This window comes from Nerophis lumbriciformis, linkage group LG25 (genome assembly GCF_033978685.3).
Source record: "Nerophis lumbriciformis linkage group LG25, RoL_Nlum_v2.1, whole genome shotgun sequence".
In the NCBI taxonomy this organism is placed as follows: domain Eukaryota; kingdom Metazoa; phylum Chordata; class Actinopteri; order Syngnathiformes; family Syngnathidae; genus Nerophis; species Nerophis lumbriciformis.
In genome coordinates, this window is record NC_084572.2 from 3,408,227 (window position 1) to 3,425,416 (window position 17,190).

Sequence of the window (17,190 nt, forward strand, 5' to 3'; positions counted from 1 at the left end):
ATGTCCCATTGATTTCAATGGGAATTTCATGGAAACTTGGGAATTTCGGGGGAAAAAGGGCATTTTTTGGAAATTGCAAAACAATTTGAATGTTCTGAATGGTTGGTGTTGGGATTTTTCAAATTGGTCGAGAAATGTTAAAGTAGTAACATTTTTAATTGCGAAATGGTATTAAAAGTTAAAGTTAAAGTCCCAACGGTAGTCACACACACACTAGGTGTGGTGAAATTATCCTCTGCGTTTGACCCATCCCCATGTTCACCCCTGTGAGGTGAGGGGAGCAGTGAGCCGCAGCGGTGGCCGCGCTCGGGAATCATTTTTGTGATTTAACCCCCAATTCCAACCCTTGATGCTGAGTGCCAAGCAGGGAGGTAATGGGTCCCATTTTTATAGTCTTTGGTATGACTCGGCCGGGGTTTGAACTCACGACCTACCAGTCTCAGGGCGGACACTGTAACCACAAGGCCACTGAGCAGGTCATTAGGGAATTCCTGGAATTTTGGGAAAACTGGGAAATTTTCCAGTTCAAAAAACAACTTTGTTTTTTTGTCCTGATTAAGAGGAATGTTTGGCAGGGGAACGGTTGAAAAATGTGGAAGGAGTAGTCGACAGAAGGGTTTGAAAAAACGGTAATTCTGGGAATTCCTGGAATTTTTTTTAACTTGAAAAAATGATAGTTTGAATGTCCAGGATGAGTGGAATGTGTTGATGTTGGAATGGTTTGAATTGGTTCAAACATGTGGAAATTGTGGGAAGTGTGAAAAATGGATAACTCATTTTGAATGGGGAAAATGTCCATAAAAACTGAGAATTCTAGGAAATGCGGGATTTTTTTTTTTTTTTTTTTACAATTGTTCAATAGGATCACAAAATTCCTGAACAGGCTGAAAATGTTGAAGTTTGAACGGTTAAAAAAATTTGTGGAACTTGGAAAAATGTCCCATTGATTTCAATGGGAATTTCATGGAAACTTGGGAATTTCGGGGAAAAAAGGGCATTTTTCGGAAATTGCAAAACAATTTGAATGTTCTGAATGGTTGGTGTTGGGATTTTTCAAATTGGTCGAGAAATGTTGAAGTAGTAACATTTTTAATTCAGAAATGGTATTAAAAGTTAAAGTTAAAGTCCCAACGGTAGTCACACACACACTAGGTGTGGTGAAATTATCCTCTGCGTTTGACCCATCCCCATGTTCACCCCTGTGAGGTGAGGGGAGCAGTGAGCCGCAGCGGTGGCGGCGCTCGGGAATCATTTTTGTGATTTAACCCCCAATTCCAACCCTTGATGCTGAGTGCCAAGCAGGGAGGCAATGGGTCCCATTTTTATAGTCTTTGGTATGACTCGGCCGGGGTTTGAACTCACGACCTACCAGTCTCAGGGCGGACACTCTAACCACAAGGCCACTGAGCAGGTCATTAGGGAATTCCTGGAATTTTGGGAAAACCGGGAAATTTTCCAGTTCAAAAACAACTTTGTTTTTTTGTCCTGATTAAGAGGAATGTTTGGCAGGGGAACGGTTGAAAAATGTGGAAGGAGTAGTCGACAGAAGGGTTTGAAAAAACGGTAATTCTGGGAATTCCTGGAATTTTTTTTAACTTGAAAAAATGATAGTTTGAATGTCCAGGATGAGTGGAATGTGTTGATGTTGGAATGGTTTGAATTGGTTCAAACATGTGGAAATTGTGGGAAGTGTGAAAAATGGATAACTCATTTTGAATGGGGAAAATGTCCAAAAAAACTGAGAATTCTAGGAAATCCGGGATTTTTTTTTTTTTTTTTTTACAATTGTTCAATAGGATCACAAAATTTCTGAACAGGCTGAAAATGTTGAAGTTTGAACGGTTAAAAAATTTTAGAACTTGGAAAAATGTCCCATTGATTTCAATGGGAATTTCATGGAAACTTGGGAATTTCGGGAAAAAAAGGGCGTTTTTCGGAAATTGCAAAAAAATTTGAATGTTCTGAATGGTTGGTGTTGGGATTTTTCAAATTGGTCGAGAAATGTTAAAGTAGTAACATTTTTAATTGAGAAATGGTATTAAAAGTTAAAGTTAAAGTCCCAACGGTAGTCACACACACACTAGGTGTGGTGAAATTATCCTCTGCGTTTGACCCATCCCCATGTTCACCCCTGTGAGGTGAGGGGAGCAGTGAGCCGCAGCGGTGGCCGCGCTCGGGAATCATTTTTGTGATTTAACCCCCAATTCCAACCCTTGATGCTGAGTGCCAAGCAGGGAGGCAATGGGTCCCATTTTTATAGTCTTTGGTATGACTCGGCCGGGGTTTGAACTCACGACTTTCCAGTCTCAGGGCGGACACTCTAACCACAAGGACACTGAGCAGGTCATTAGGGAATTCCTGGAATTTTGGGAAAACCGGGAAATTTTCCAGTTCAAAAAACAACTTTGTTTTTTTGTCCTGATTAAGAGGAATGTTTGGCAGGGGAACGGTTGAAAAATGTGGAAGGAGTAGTCGACAGAAGGGTTTGAAAAAAACGGTAATTCTGGGAATTCCTGGAATTTTTTTGAACTTGAAAAAATGATAGTTTGAATGTCCAGGATGAGTGGAATGTGTTGATGTTGGAATGGTTTGAATAGGTTCAAACATGTGGGAATTGTGGGAAGTGTGAAAAATGGATAACTCATTTTGAATGGGGAAAATGTCCAAAAAAACTGAGAATTCTAGGAAATCCGGGATTTTTTTTTTTTTACAATTGTTCAATAGGATCACTAAATTCCTGAACAGGCTGAAAATGTTGAAGTTTGAACGGTTAAAAAAATGTGGAACTTGGAAAAATGTCCCATTGATTTCAGTGGGAATTTCATGGAAACTTGGGAATTTCGGGGAAAAAAGGGCATTTTTTGGAAATTGCAAAACAATTTGAATGTTCTGAATGGTTGGTGTTGGGATTTTTCAAATTGGTCGAGAAATGTTGAAGTAGTAACATTTTTAATTCAGAAATGGTATTAAAAGTTAAAGTTAAAGTCCCAACGGTAGTCACACACACACTAGGTGTGGTGAAATTATCCTCTGCGTTTGACCCATCCCCATGTTCACCCCTGTGAGGTGAGGGGAGCAGTGAGCCGCAGCGGTGGCGGCGCTCGGGAATCACTTTTGTGATTTAACCCCCAATTCCAACCCTTGATGCTGAGTGCCAAGCAGGGAGGCAATGGGTCCCATTTTTATAGTCTTTGGTATGACTCGGCCGGGGTTTGAACTCACGACCTACCAGTCTCAGGGCGGACACTCTAACCACAAGGCCACTGAGCAGGTCATTAGGGAATTCCTGGAATTTTGGGAAAACCGGGAAATTTTCCAGTTCAAAAACAACTTTGTTTTTTTGTCCTGATTAAGAGGAATGTTTGGCAGGGGAACGGTTGAAAAATGTGGAAGGAGTAGTCGACAGAAGGGTTTGAAAAAAACGGTAATTCTGGGAATTCCTGGAATTTTTTTTAACTTGAAAAAATGATAGTTTGAATGTCCAGGATGAGTGGAATGTGTTGATGTTGGAATGGTTTGAATAGGTTCAAACATGTGGGAATTGTGGGAAGTGTGAAAAATGGATAACTCATTTTGAATGGGGAAAATGTCCATAAAAACTGAGAATTCTGGGAAATCCGGGATTTTTTTTTATTTTTACAATTGTTCAATAGGATCACAAAATTCCTGAACAGGCTGAAAATGTTGAAGTTTGAACGGTTAAAAAATTTTGTGGAACTTGGAAAAATGTCCCATTGATTTCAATGGGAATTTCATGGAAACTTGGGAATTTCGGGGAAAAAAGGGCATTTTTCAGAAATTGCAAAACAATTTGAATGTTCTGAATGGTTGGTGTTGGGATTTTTCAAATTGGTCGAGAAATGTTGAAGTAGTAACATTTTTAATTGCGAAATGGTATTAAAAGTTAAAGTTAAAGTCCCAACGGTAGTCACACACACACTAGGTGTGGTGAAATTATCCTCTGCGTTTGACCCATCCCCATGTTCACCCCTGTGAGGTGAGGGGAGCAGTGAGCCGCAGCGGTGGCCGCGCTCGGGAATCATTTTTGTGATTTAACCCCCAATTCCAACCCTTGATGCTGAGTGCCAAGCAGGGAGGCAATGGGTCCCATTTTTATAGTCTTTGGTATGACTCGGCCGGGGTTTGAACTCACGACTTTCCAGTCTCAGGGCGGAAACTCTAACCACAAGGACACTGAGCAGGTCATTAGGGAATTCCTGGAATTTTGGGAAAACCGGGAAATTTTCCAGTTCAAAAAACAACTTTGTTTTTTTGTCCTGATTAAGAGGAATGTTTGGCAGGGGAACGGTTGAAAAATGTGGAAGGAGTAGTCGACAGAAGGGTTTGAAAAAAACGGTAATTCTGGGAATTCCTGGAATTTTTTTTAACTTGAAAAAATGATAGTTTGAATGTGCAGGATGAGTGGAATGTGTTGATGTTGGAATGGTTTGAATTGGTTCAAACATGTGGGAATTGTGGGAAGTGTGAAAAATGGATAACTCATTTTGAATGGGGAAAATGTCCATAAAAACTGAGAATTCTAGGAAATCCGGGATTTTTTTTAAATTTTTTTTTACAATTGTTCAATAGGATCACAAAATTCCTGAACAGGCTGAAAATGTTGAAGTTTAAACGGTTAAAAAAATTTGGAACTTGGAAAAATGTCCCATTGATTTCAATGGGAATTTCATGGAAACTTGGGAATTTCGGGAAAAAAGGGCATTTTTCGGAAATTGCAAAACAATTTGAATGTTGGTGTTGGGATTTTTCAAATTGGTCGAGAAATGTTGAAGTAGTAACATTTTTAATTGCGAAATGTTATTAAAAGTTAAAGTTAAAGTCCCAACGGTAGTCACACACACACTAGGTGTGGTGAAATTATCCTCTGCGTTTGACCCATCCCCATGTTCACCCCTGTGAGGTGAGGGGAGCAGTGAGCCGCAGCGGTGGCCGCGCTCGGGAATCATTTTTGTGATTTAACCCCCAATTCCAACCCTTGATGCTGAGTGCCAAGCAGGGAGGCAATGGGTCCCATTTTTATAGTCTTTGGTATGACTCGGCCGGGGTTTGAACTCACGACCTACCAGTCTCAGGGCGGACACTCTTAACCACAAGGCCACTGAGCAGGTCATTAGGGAATTCCTGGAATTTTGGGAAAACCGGGAAATTTTCCAGTTCAAAAAACAACTTTGTTTTTTTGTCCTGATTAAGAGGAATGTTTGGCAGGGGAACGGTTGAAAAATGTGGAAGGAGTAGTCGACAGAAGGGTTTGAAAAAAAAAACGGTAATTCTGGGAATTCCTGGAATTTTTTTTAACTTGAAAAAATGATAGTTTGAATGTCCAGGATGAGTGGAATGTGTTGATGTTGGAATGGTTTGAATTGGTTCAAACATGTGGGAATTGTGGGAAGTGTGAAAAATGGATAACTCATTTTGAATGGGGAAAATGTCCATAAAAACTGAGAATTCTAGGAAATCCGGGATTTTTTTTTTTTTTTTTACAATTGTTCAAAAGGATCACAAAATTCCTGAACAGGCTGAAAATGTTGAAGTTTGAACGGTTAAAAAAATTTGTGGAACTTGGAAAAATGTCCCATTGATTTCAATGGGAATTTCATGGAAACTTGGGAATTTCGGGGAAAAAGGGCATTTTTCGGAAATTGCAAAACAATTTGAATGTTCTGAATGGTTGGTGTTGGGATTTTTCAAATTGGTCGAGAAATGTTGAAGTAGTAACATTTTTAATTGCGAAATGGTATTAAAAGTTAAAGTTAAAGTCCCAACGGTAGTCACACACACACTAGGTGTGGTGAAATTATCCTCTGCGTTTGACCCATCCCCATGTTCACCCCTGTGAGGTGAGGGGAGCAGTGAGCCGCAGCGTTGGCCGCGCTCTGAATCATTTTGGTGATTTAACCCCCAATTCCAACCCTTGATGCTGAGTGCCAAGCAGGGAGGTAATGGGTCCCATTTTTATAGTCTTTGGTATGACTCGGCCGGGGTTTGAACTCACGACCTACCAGTCTCAGGGCGGACACTCTAACCACAAGGCCACTGAGCAGGTCATTAGGGAATTCCTGGAATTTTGGGAAAACCGGGAAATTTTCCAGTTCAAAAAACAACTTTGTTTTTTTGTCCTGATTAAGAGGAATGTTTCGCAAGGGAACGGTTGAAAAATGTGGAAGGAGTAGTCGACAGAAGGGTTTGAAAAAAACGGTAATTCTGGGAATTCCTGGAATTTTTTTTAACTTGAAAAAATGATAGTTTGAATGTCCAGGATGAGTGGAATGTGTTGATGTTGGAATGGTTTGAATTGGTTCAAACATGTGGGAATTGTGGGAAGTGTGAAAAATGGATAACTCATTTTGAATGGGGAAAATGTCCAAAAAAACTGAGAATTCTAGGAAATCCGGGATTTTTTTTTTTTTTTTTTTTACAATTGTTCAATAGGATCACAAAATTTCTGAACAGGCTGAAAATGTTGAAGTTTGAACGGTTAAAAAATTTTAGAACTTGGAAAAATGTCCCATTGATTTCAATGGGAATTTCATGGAAACTTGGGAATTTCGGGAAAAAAAGGGCGTTTTTCGGAAATTGCAAAAAAATTTGAATGTTCTGAATGGTTGGTGTTGGGATTTTTCAAATTGGTCGAGAAATGTTAAAGTAGTAACATTTTTAATTGAGAAATGGTATTAAAAGTTAAAGTTAAAGTCCCAACGGTAGTCACACACACACTAGGTGTGGTGAAATTATCCTCTGCGTTTGACCCATCCCCATGTTCACCCCTGTGAGGTGAGGGGAGCAGTGAGCCGCAGCGGTGGCCGCGCTCGGGAATCATTTTTGTGATTTAACCCCCAATTCCAACCCTTGATGCTGAGTGCCAAGCAGGGAGGCAATGGGTCCCATTTTTATAGTCTTTGGTATGACTCGGCCGGGGTTTGAACTCACGACTTTCCAGTCTCAGGGCAGACACTCTAACCACAAGGACACTGAGCAGGTCATTAGGGAATTCCTGGAATTTTGGGAAAACCGGGAATTTTTCCAGTTCAAAAAACAATTTTGTTTTTTTGTCCTGATTAAGAGGAATGTTTGGCAGGGGAACGGTTGAAAAATGTGGAAGGAGTAGTCGACAGAAGGGTTTGAAAAAAACGGTAATTCTGGGAATTCCTGGAATTTTTTTTAACTTGAAAAAATGATAGTTTGAATGTCCAGGATGAGTGGAATGTGTTGATGTTGGAATGGTTTGAATTGGTTCAAACATGTGGGAATTGTGGGAAGTGTGAAAAATGGATAACTCATTTTGAATGGGGAAAATGTCCATAAAAACTGAGAATTCTAGGAAATCCGGGATTTTTTTTTTTTTTTTTTACAATTGTTCAATAGGATCACAAAATTCCTGAACAGGCTGAAAATGTTGAAGTTTGAACGGTTAAAAAAATTTGGAACTTTGAAAAATGTCCCATTGATTTCAATGGGAATTTCATGGAAACTTGGGAATTTCGGGGAAAAAAGGGCATTTTTTGGAAATTGCAAAACAATTTGAATGTTCTGAATGGTTGGTGTTGGGATTTTTCAAATTGGTCGAGAAATGTTGAAGTAGTAACATTTTTAATTGCGAAATGGTATTAAAAGTTAAAGTTAAAGTCCCAACGGTAGTCACACACACACTAGGTGTGGTGAAATTATCCTCTGCGTTTGACCCATCTCCATGTTCACCCCTGTGAGGTGAGGGGAGCAGTGAGCCGCAGCGGTGGCTGCGCTCGGGAATCATTTTTGTGATTTAACCCCCAATTCCAACCCTTGATGCTGAGTGCCAAGCAGGGAGGCAATGGGTCCCATTTTTATAGTCTTTGGTATGACTCGGCCGGGGTTTGAACTCACGACTTTCCAGTCTCAGGGCGGACACTCTAACCACAAGGCCACTGAGCAGGTCATTAGGGAATTCCTGGAATTTTGGGAAAACTGGGAAATTTTCCAGTTCAAAAAACAACTTTGTTTTTTTGTCCTGATTAAGAGGAATGTTTGGCAGGGGAACGGTTGAAAAATGTGGAAGGAGTAGTCGACAGAAGGGTTTGAAAAAAACGGTAATTCTGGGAATTCCTGGAATTTTTTTTAACTTGAAAAAATGATAGTTTGAATGTCCAGGATGAGTGGAATGTGTTGATGTTGGAATGGTTTGAATTGGTTCAAACATGTGGGAATTGTGGGAAGTGTGAAAAATGGATAACTCATTTTGAATGGGGAAAATGTCCATAAAAACTGAGAATTCTAGGAAATCCGGGATTTTTTTAATTTTTTTTTACAATTGTTCAATAGGATCACAAAATTCCTGAACAGGCTGAAAATGTTGAAGTTTGAACGGTTAAAAAAATTTGTGGAACTTGGAAAAATGTCCCATTGATTTCAATGGGAATTTCATGGAAACTTGGGAATTTCGGGAAAAAAGGGCATTTTTCGGAAATTGCAAAACAATTTGAATGTTCTGAATGGTTGGTGTTGGGATTTTTCAAATTGGTCGAGAAATGTTGAAGTAGTAACATTTTTAATTGCGAAATGGTATTAAAAGTTAAAGTTAAAGTCCCAACGGTAGTCACACACACACTAGGTGTGTTGAAATTATCCTCTGCGTTTGACCCATCCCCATGTTCACCCCTGTGAGGTGAGGGGAGCAGTGAGCCGCAGCGGTGGCCGCGCTCGGGAATCATTTTGGTGATTTAACCCCCAATTCCAACCCTTGATGCTGAGTGCCAAGCAGGGAGGTAATGGGTCCCATTTTTATAGTCTTTGGTATGACTCGGCCGGGGTTTGAACTCACGACTTTCCAGTCTCAGGGCGGACACTCTAACCACAAGGCCACTGAGCAGGTCATTAGGGAATTCCTGGAATTTTGGGAAAACCGGGAAATTTTCCAGTTCAAAAAACAACTTTGTTTTTTTGTCCTGATTAAGAGGAATGTTTCGCAAGGGAACGGTTGAAAAATGTGGAAGGAGTAGTCGACAGAAGGGTTTGAAAAAAAACGGTAATTCTGGGAATTCCTGGAATTTTTTTTAACTTGAAAAAATGATAGTTTGAATGTCCAGGATGAGTGGAATGTGTTGATGTTGGAATGGTTTGAATTGGTTCAAACATGTGGGAATTGTGGGAAGTGTGAAAAATGGATAACTCATTTTGAATGGGGAAAATGTCCATAAAAACTGAGAATTCTAGGAAATCCGGGATTTTTTTTTATTTTTACAATTGTTCAATAGGATCACAAAATTCCTGAACAGGCTGAAAATGTTGAAGTTTGAACGGTTAAAAAATTTTGTGGAACTTGGAAAAATGTCCCATTGATTTCAATGGGAATTTCATGGAAACTTGGGAATTTCGGGAAAAAAGGGCATTTTTCGGAAATTGCAAAACAATTTGAATGTTCTGAATGGTTGGTGTTGGGATTTTTCAAATTGGTCGAGAAATGTTGAAGTAGTAACATTTTTAATTGCGAAATGGTATTAAAAGTTAAAGTTAAAGTCCCAACGGTAGTCACACACACACTAGGTGTGGTGAAATTATCCTCTGCGTTTGACCCATCCCCATGTTCACCCCTGTGAGGGGAGGGGAGCAGTGAGCCGCAGCGGTGGCCGCGCTCGGAATCATTTTGGTGATTTAACCCCCAATTCCAACCCTTGATGCTGAGTGCCAAGCAGGGAGGCAATGGGTCCCATTTTTATAGTCTTTGGTATGACTCGGCCGGGGTTTGAACTCACGACCTACCAGTCTCAGGGCGTACACTCTAACCACAAGGCCACTGAGCAGGTCATTAGGGAATTCCTGGAATTTTGGGAAAACCGTGAAATTTTCCAGTTCAAAAAACAACTTTGTTTTTTTGTCCTGATTAAGAGGAATGTTTGGCAGGGGAACGGTTGAAAAATGTGGAAGGAGTAGTCGACAGAAGGGTTTGAAAAAATGGGAATTCCTGGAATTTTTTTTAACTTGAAAAAATGATAGTGCAGGATGAATGGAATATGTTGAAGGTGGAATGGTTGAATCGGTTGAAAAATGTGGAAATGGTGGAAGTTTGAAAAATGGAAAACCTGGAATTCTGGGAAATTTGGAATTTGTAAAGGGAAAGCCCGCAATTCCCAAATAGGCTGAACAGTTTGAAGTTGGAACGGTTTGAATCGGATGAAAAATGTGGAAGGTAGAGCACGCCAAAATCTAGAGAAGAAGAAGTTGAATACAAACCCCGTTTCCATATGAGTTGGGAAATTGTGTTAGATGTAAATATAAACGGAATACAATGATTTGCAAATCATTTTCAACCCATATTCAGTTGAATATGCTACAAAGACAACATATTTGATGTTCAAACTGATAAACATTTGTTTTTTTGCAAATAATCATTAACTTTAGAATTTGATGCCAGCAACATGTGACAAAGAAGTTGAGAAAGGTGGCAATAAATACTGATAAAGTTGAGGAATGCTCATCAAACACTTATTTGGAACATCCCACAGGTGAACAGGCAAATTGGGAACAGGTGGGTGCCATGATTGGGTATAAAAGTAGATTCCATGAAATGCTCAGTCATTCACAAACAAGGATGGGGCGAGGGTCACCACTTTGTCAACAAATGTGTGAGCAAATTGTTTCAGAAAAACCTTTCTCAACCAGCTATTGCAAGGAATTTAGGGATTTCACCATCTACGGTCAGTAATATCATCAAAGGGTTCAGAGAATCTGGAGAAATCACTGCACGTAAGCAGCTAAGCCCGTGACCTTCGATCCCTCAGGCTGTACTGCATCAACAAGCGACATCAGTGTGTACAGGATATCACCACATGGGCTCAGGAACACTTCAGAAACCCACTGTCAGTAACTACAGTTGGTCGCTACATCTGTAAGTGCAAGTTAAAACTCTCCTATGCAAGGCGAAAACCGTTTATCAACAACACCCAGAAACGCCGTCGGCTTCGCTGGGCCTGAGCTCATCTAAGATGGACTGATACAAAAGTGGAAAAGTGTTCTGTGGTCTGACTAGTCCACATTTCAAATTGTTTTTGGAAACTGTGGACGTCGTGTCCTCCGGACCAAAGAGGAAAAGAACCATCCGGATTGTTATAGGCGCAAAGTTGAAAAGCCAGCATGTGTGATGGTATGGGGGTGTATTAGTGCCCAAGACATGGGTAACTTACACATCTGTGAAGGCGCCATTAATGCTGAAAGGTACATACAGGTTTTGGAGCAACATATGTTGCCATCCAAGCAACGTTACCATGGACGCCCCTGCTTATTTCAGCAAGACAATGTGTGTTAGAACAGTGTGGCTTCATAGTAAAAGAGTGCGGGTACTAGACTGGCCTGTCTGTAGTCCAGACCTGTCTCCCATTGAAAATGTGTGGTGCATTATGAAGCCTAAAATACCAAAACGAAGACCCCCGGACTGTTGAACAACTTAAGCTGTACATCAAGCAAGAATGGGAAAGAATTCCACCTGAGAAGCATAAAAAATGTTTCTTCTCAGTTCCCAAACGTTTACTGAGTGTTGTTAAAAGGAAAGGCCATGTAACACAGTGGTGAACATGCCCTTTCCCAACTACTTTGGCACGTGTTGCAGCCATGAAATTCTAAGTTAATTATTATTTGCAAAAAAAAATCAAGTTTATGAGTTTGAACATCAAATATGTTGTCTTTGTAGTGCATTCAACTGAATATGAGTTGAAAAGGATTTGCAAATCATTGTATTCCGTTTATATTTACATCTAACACAATTTCCCAACTCATATGGAAACGGAGTTTGTAATAAATATATGACTTTTGGTGTAGAAAACCATATATGTGAATGTTTTGGAGCATTCACACAATAATGTTGTGAGCTGAATGAAAGACAACAGAAGATCACCAGTGTGAGTTTGATCTTGGTGGAGAAGGTCTTCTTGTAGTAGGTGGTCTGGATGAGGATGATGACCGGCGTGGTCATGGCTTTGGCCAGCTGGTACGTCCCAATGGAATTATTCTGCAGGGACAAATTGGTGAAGGCCACAAAGCCGCAGAAGCTCAGCGCTAACCACACGATGCGCCTCACGGGCAGGCTTTTGGGGGAGAAAATGTTCATCTTTTGGCAGATGTAAAGTCCCAGCCAGGTGACCACAAAGTGGATGAGGGTGAGGGTCATGTTGGGGAAGCCGTAGCGCACATAGATCCACTTGTTGAGAAAGACGATGCAGATGGAGGACAGCAGGTTGGCCAGCAGGCCGACAATGATGCGCCTGTGGGGGGATAGGCTGAGCAGTTTCTCGGCAGCCATGATGCTGGATGTTTCCAAACAACGTCCCACTCCAATGAGAATATTTATGGGCAGCTCTTCAAAATGAGAAAAGAGAGTCGGTGAACATTCAAACATATTGCAGAAATACAACAGTTTTTACAGCAGTTATAGGACACATAATCATAATTTCAACCACATTATTGTCAGACTGATGCATATCATTACATGTTAATTATGCTTTTCTTTGTTTCTTGCATTGAGCAAAGAGAGCACAGTAGTGTTGTCCCGATACCCATATTTTGGTACCGGTACCAACATGTACCGTATTTTCCGCACCATAAGGCGCCCTGGGTTATAAGCCGCGCCTTCAATGAACGGCATATTTCAAAACTTTGTCCACCCATAAGCCGCCCCGTGTTGTAAGCCGCATCTAACTGCGCTAAAGGAATGTCAAAAAAACAGTCATGGAGTCGTATATCAACATGGAAGGAGCTGCTGAAAAAAGCCACCCGGCCTCTTCGCGTAAACTTAAACTTACCTTAACCACTCGCTCATCTTTTCTTCATCCATCCCTTCGAGTTAGCTTTTATGATGACGCCGGCTGGAAAGGTCTCTTTTGGCAAGGTCTTCCTTTTGAATATCACCATGGGTGGAAGTTTCTGGCCATTAGCATGGCAAGCTAGAACCACAGTGAAGGATGACTTCTCATTCCCTGTGGTGCAAATATTCACCGTACGTGCTCCCGTTGTATCCACAGTGCGGTTCACAGGAATATCAGTTGCTGTGAAATAGTAATCCGTGTGCGGATGGAGAGATTGCGTCTTTTCATGAACCGGATCCCTGTCACTTGGTAGGAGCCATTTTGTGGTCTTTACAGATGTAAACACACAAAGGAAATGAAACGTACGGTATATCCGCGCGCTTTTTCTTCTTCTACGCGGGCGGGTGGTTGCTTACAGTAGAAGAAGAAGCGCTTCCTGTTCTATGGGGGCGGGTGCTTACCTTGGCGGTTGCTTGCGTAGAAGAAGAAGCGCTTCCTGTTCTACCGGGAAAAAAGATGGCGGCTGTTTACCGAAGTTGCGAGACCGAAACTTTATGAAAATGAATCTTAATATTTATCCATATATAAAGTGCACCGGGTTATAAGGCGCACTGTCAGCTTTTGAGAAAATTTGTGGTTTTTAGGTGCGCCTTATAGTGCGGAAAATACGGTACTTCGATACTTTTCGGTCCTTATGATACTTTTCTGAAGAGAGGGGACCACAAAAAAATTGCATTATTGCATTTATTTTTAACAAAAAGTCTTCCGGTACATTAAACATGTGTTTCTTATTGCAAGTTTGTCCTTAAATAAAATAGTGAACATACAAGACTGTCACACCGCGGTGAGGGATGTCTTGTAGAGATGCGCGGATAGGCAATTTATTTCATCCGCAACAGCGTCAGAAAGTCGTCAACCATCCGCCATCCACCCGATGTAACGTTTGATCAGAACTGCACCCGCCCGCCATCCGCCCGTTGTTATATATCTAATATTAATTAAAAAAAAAAAAAAAGGGTGAAAACTACGCGAATTGCACCTTGTGCAGACAAGATTTTTCGATCGGACACGGAGGAATTAGCGATGTAAAAGACCACGTTGGGACAAAAAAACACAAGTCTAATGCCGTTGCTAGCGATACAAGTGGAAAACTTTCAACGTTTTTCGTCGCCCAAACAGATTCTTTGGATGTGATAAATGCCGAAGTTTTATTTACGGAGGCAATAATTGAGCATGGACTTCCAATCGATCACATGGGACAGTTAATAATGTAATGCAACCTTTAAAAATCATTACGCGGTGATCGCGATCCCAAAAATAAACTTTTCTTGCATGATAATGTCCAGAAAAATTTGCTTTATATTACTATAGAGTCCTTTTAACGAATGAGTTTGATGGTTTATCACAAACCTTAAATGAAATTCCATGGCCACCGTCCTGCTCTCTATATCAACCAGGGTGAGCCCCACCCCTTTCGTGAGCGCACTGCGAAAGCGGACGAGGCGGGGTGTCGGTGCGGTGGGCGCGGTAGTGACCCTGGACGTGCGTCGGGCCCTTCTCGCGGATCGCCTCAGCTACGGCTCCCGGTGGGGCCCTCTCGGGGGAAGGGGCCTCGGTCCCGGACCCCGGCGAGGCGTCCCTTCTCCGCTCCGTAAAAGTGTCCATCTCTTTTCTTTTTTTTTCTTCTGTTGTGGCATATGCAGCAGGTGCCTGCTCGTTTTTCGTATGTGGGTAACAACATTTAACTATGTATATATATTTCCCAATTGGTTTAACTGCCACCCGCAAAAAAAATAAAAAAATAAAAAAAATATCTAATTAATCCGCCCGACCCGACCCGCGAGCGGATAAAATCTTATTGTTTTTAATTTCATCCGCCCGATCCGCGGATAATCCGCGGACTCCGCGGTTGTGTCCGCAAACCGCGCATCTCTAATGTCTTGTCTTGGTTTTTTTCTGTCTTGTGATGTGCATGTTTTAGTTTGAAAAGTAACTCTCCTCTCGTTTCAGGTCACTTGCCCTTCCTTTTGTGTCATCAGTCTGACGTCATCCCGATTCCCTAATTGTTTCCACCTGTTCCCTATTACCCTCATGTGTCTTATAAGCCCACTCCTTCCTTTGTTCTGTGCCAGATTGTTTCGTTTGTTCGTACTCTCTAGCATCCATGCCCATGTCCATGCCTTGTCTTGCCTCGTCTTGTGCTTATGTTCTTTGATTCTGAATCCCTTCGTTGCTATTTTGAGTGATTTTTTGTTATTTAGTTTATTCAGCCGAAGTGGTAAGTTTCAGTTATTTTTCATTCTTTCCTCACATTTTTGAGTGACAATTTTTGTTAATACTTTATTAGATTAGATAGTATAGAATTTTTCATAGTTGTTGTTTCTTCCTCCTGTTGGAGCGTTTTTTTGTTTATACATTTTATAGCATTTATTAATTATATTTCGTCTTTGCTTTTGTGTTTTCCTCCGTTCGGAGCGAATTTTGGTTGTTCCTATTTTTTGGAACCTTTTTTGCCGGTTAGTTTTTGGATAAATAGATATTGTAATCCTTGACTTTGGAGGTGAAAAGGAAGCTGTCAAAATAAAAGCCTGTCTAAGTTCCCTACTCTGCATCTGAGTCCTATCCTTTTACCAAGCCCTGACACAAGACAACTTGTCTTTTATTAGTAAGTAAGCAAACAAAGTCTCCTAATTAGTCTGCTGACGTATGCAGTAACATATCGTGTCATTTATCTACCTATTATTTTGTCAACATTATTAAGGACATGTGGTAGAAAATGAATTATTAATCTACTTGTTCATTTACTGTTAATATCTGGTTACATTCTCTTTTAACATGTTCTATCTACACTTCTGTTAAAATGTAATAATCACTTATTCCGATATTATCGGCCGATAAATGCTTTAAAATGTAATATCGGAAATTATCGGCATCGTTTTTTCTTTTTTATTAAATCAACATAAAAAACACAAGACACACTTACAATTAGTGCACCAACCCAAAAAACCTCCCTCCCCCATTTACACTCATTCACACAAAAGGGTTGTTTCTTTCTGTTATTAATATTCTGGTTCCTACATTATATATCAATATATATCAATACAGTCTGCAAGGGATACAGTCCGTAAGCACACATGATTGTGCGTGCTGCTGCTCCACTAATAGTACTAACCTTTAACAGTTAATTTTACTCATTTTCATTATTTACTAGTTTCTATGTAACTGTTTTTATATATTTTTACTTTCTTTTTTATTCAAGAAAATATTTTTAATTTATCTTATTTTATTTTATTAATTTTCTTAAAAAGGACCTTGTCTTCACCATACATTTCCTGCAAATGGGTGCATTTCTACCCTATATTTTAACTTTAGATTTATTCTCATATCAAACTCTTTTGGCTGTCTTTTTGACACTTACATCCACACCCTGGATTATAAATAATGTAAATAATTCAATGTGATTATCTTGTGTGATGACTGTATTAGGATGATAGTATATATCTGATAGTATATATCTGTATCATGAATCAATTTAAGTGGACCCCGACTTAAACAAGTTGAAAAACTTATTGGGGTGTTACCATTTAGTGGTCAATTGTACGGAATATGTACTTCACTGTGCAACCTACTAATAAAAGTCTCAATCAATCAATCAAAACACATAGAATCATCATACTGCTGTGATTATATGCATCAAGTGTTCATTCAAGGCTAAGGCAAAATATCGAGATATATATCGTGTATCGCAATATGGCCTTAAAATATCGCAATATTAAAAAAAGGCCATATCGCCCAGCCCTAGTTCAATGATGCCATTTCTGTTTGTCATGTATAATTTTGTCTATTTTGTGTTTATCCTTGAATAAACAGGTCAGTTTCTTGTTACCAACCATTGTGTATTATTCAAACTCCCCTAATTCAGCTGGCTAGTTGTTATCAAGAGTACTAAAACCCTTTTCAACATGATTCTGACAACTAAGTAGGCTAAATAACTTTAAACTTTAATACATGCTCGGATAGGCCAGTATTGGTCAGTATCGGTATCGGTCAGTATCGGTATCGGATCGGAAATGCAAAAACAATATCGGTATCGGATCGGAAGTGCAAAAACCTGGATCGGGACATCCCTAGTCTAGAACATGTTTTGCTTTATTCATTATTGACGTGTTTCTTGCTACTTTATGTTGTATATTTTTTACATGAGATTTCCAGTTCAATTTATCATCAATCATTATACCGAGAAATTTGGTTTCATTTACTCTTTCAATTTCTATTCCGTCTATTTGTATTTGTGTTTGACTTTCTCTTCTACTGTTACCAAATAGCATTATTTTAGTTTTACTGAGATTTAAAGATAGTCTGTTTTTGTCAAAGCATCTTTTTAATTTGTTCATTTCTTCTG

General features: G+C 40.0%; 1 protein-coding gene across 1 annotated transcript in view; it reads right to left on the reverse strand.

The window, feature by feature from the left end:
* Nucleotides 1–17,190, reverse strand: part of slc35e3 (solute carrier family 35 member E3) — a 42,892-nt gene that overhangs the window by 16,931 nt on the left and 8,771 nt on the right. Inside the window, exon 2 of the mRNA XM_061983589.1 lies at nucleotides 11,882–12,342. Within this exon, the coding sequence (XP_061839573.1) occupies nucleotides 11,882–12,286 (405 nt within the window). The 5' untranslated portion in view covers nucleotides 12,287–12,342. The remainder of the gene's footprint in view (nucleotides 1–11,881; nucleotides 12,343–17,190) is intronic.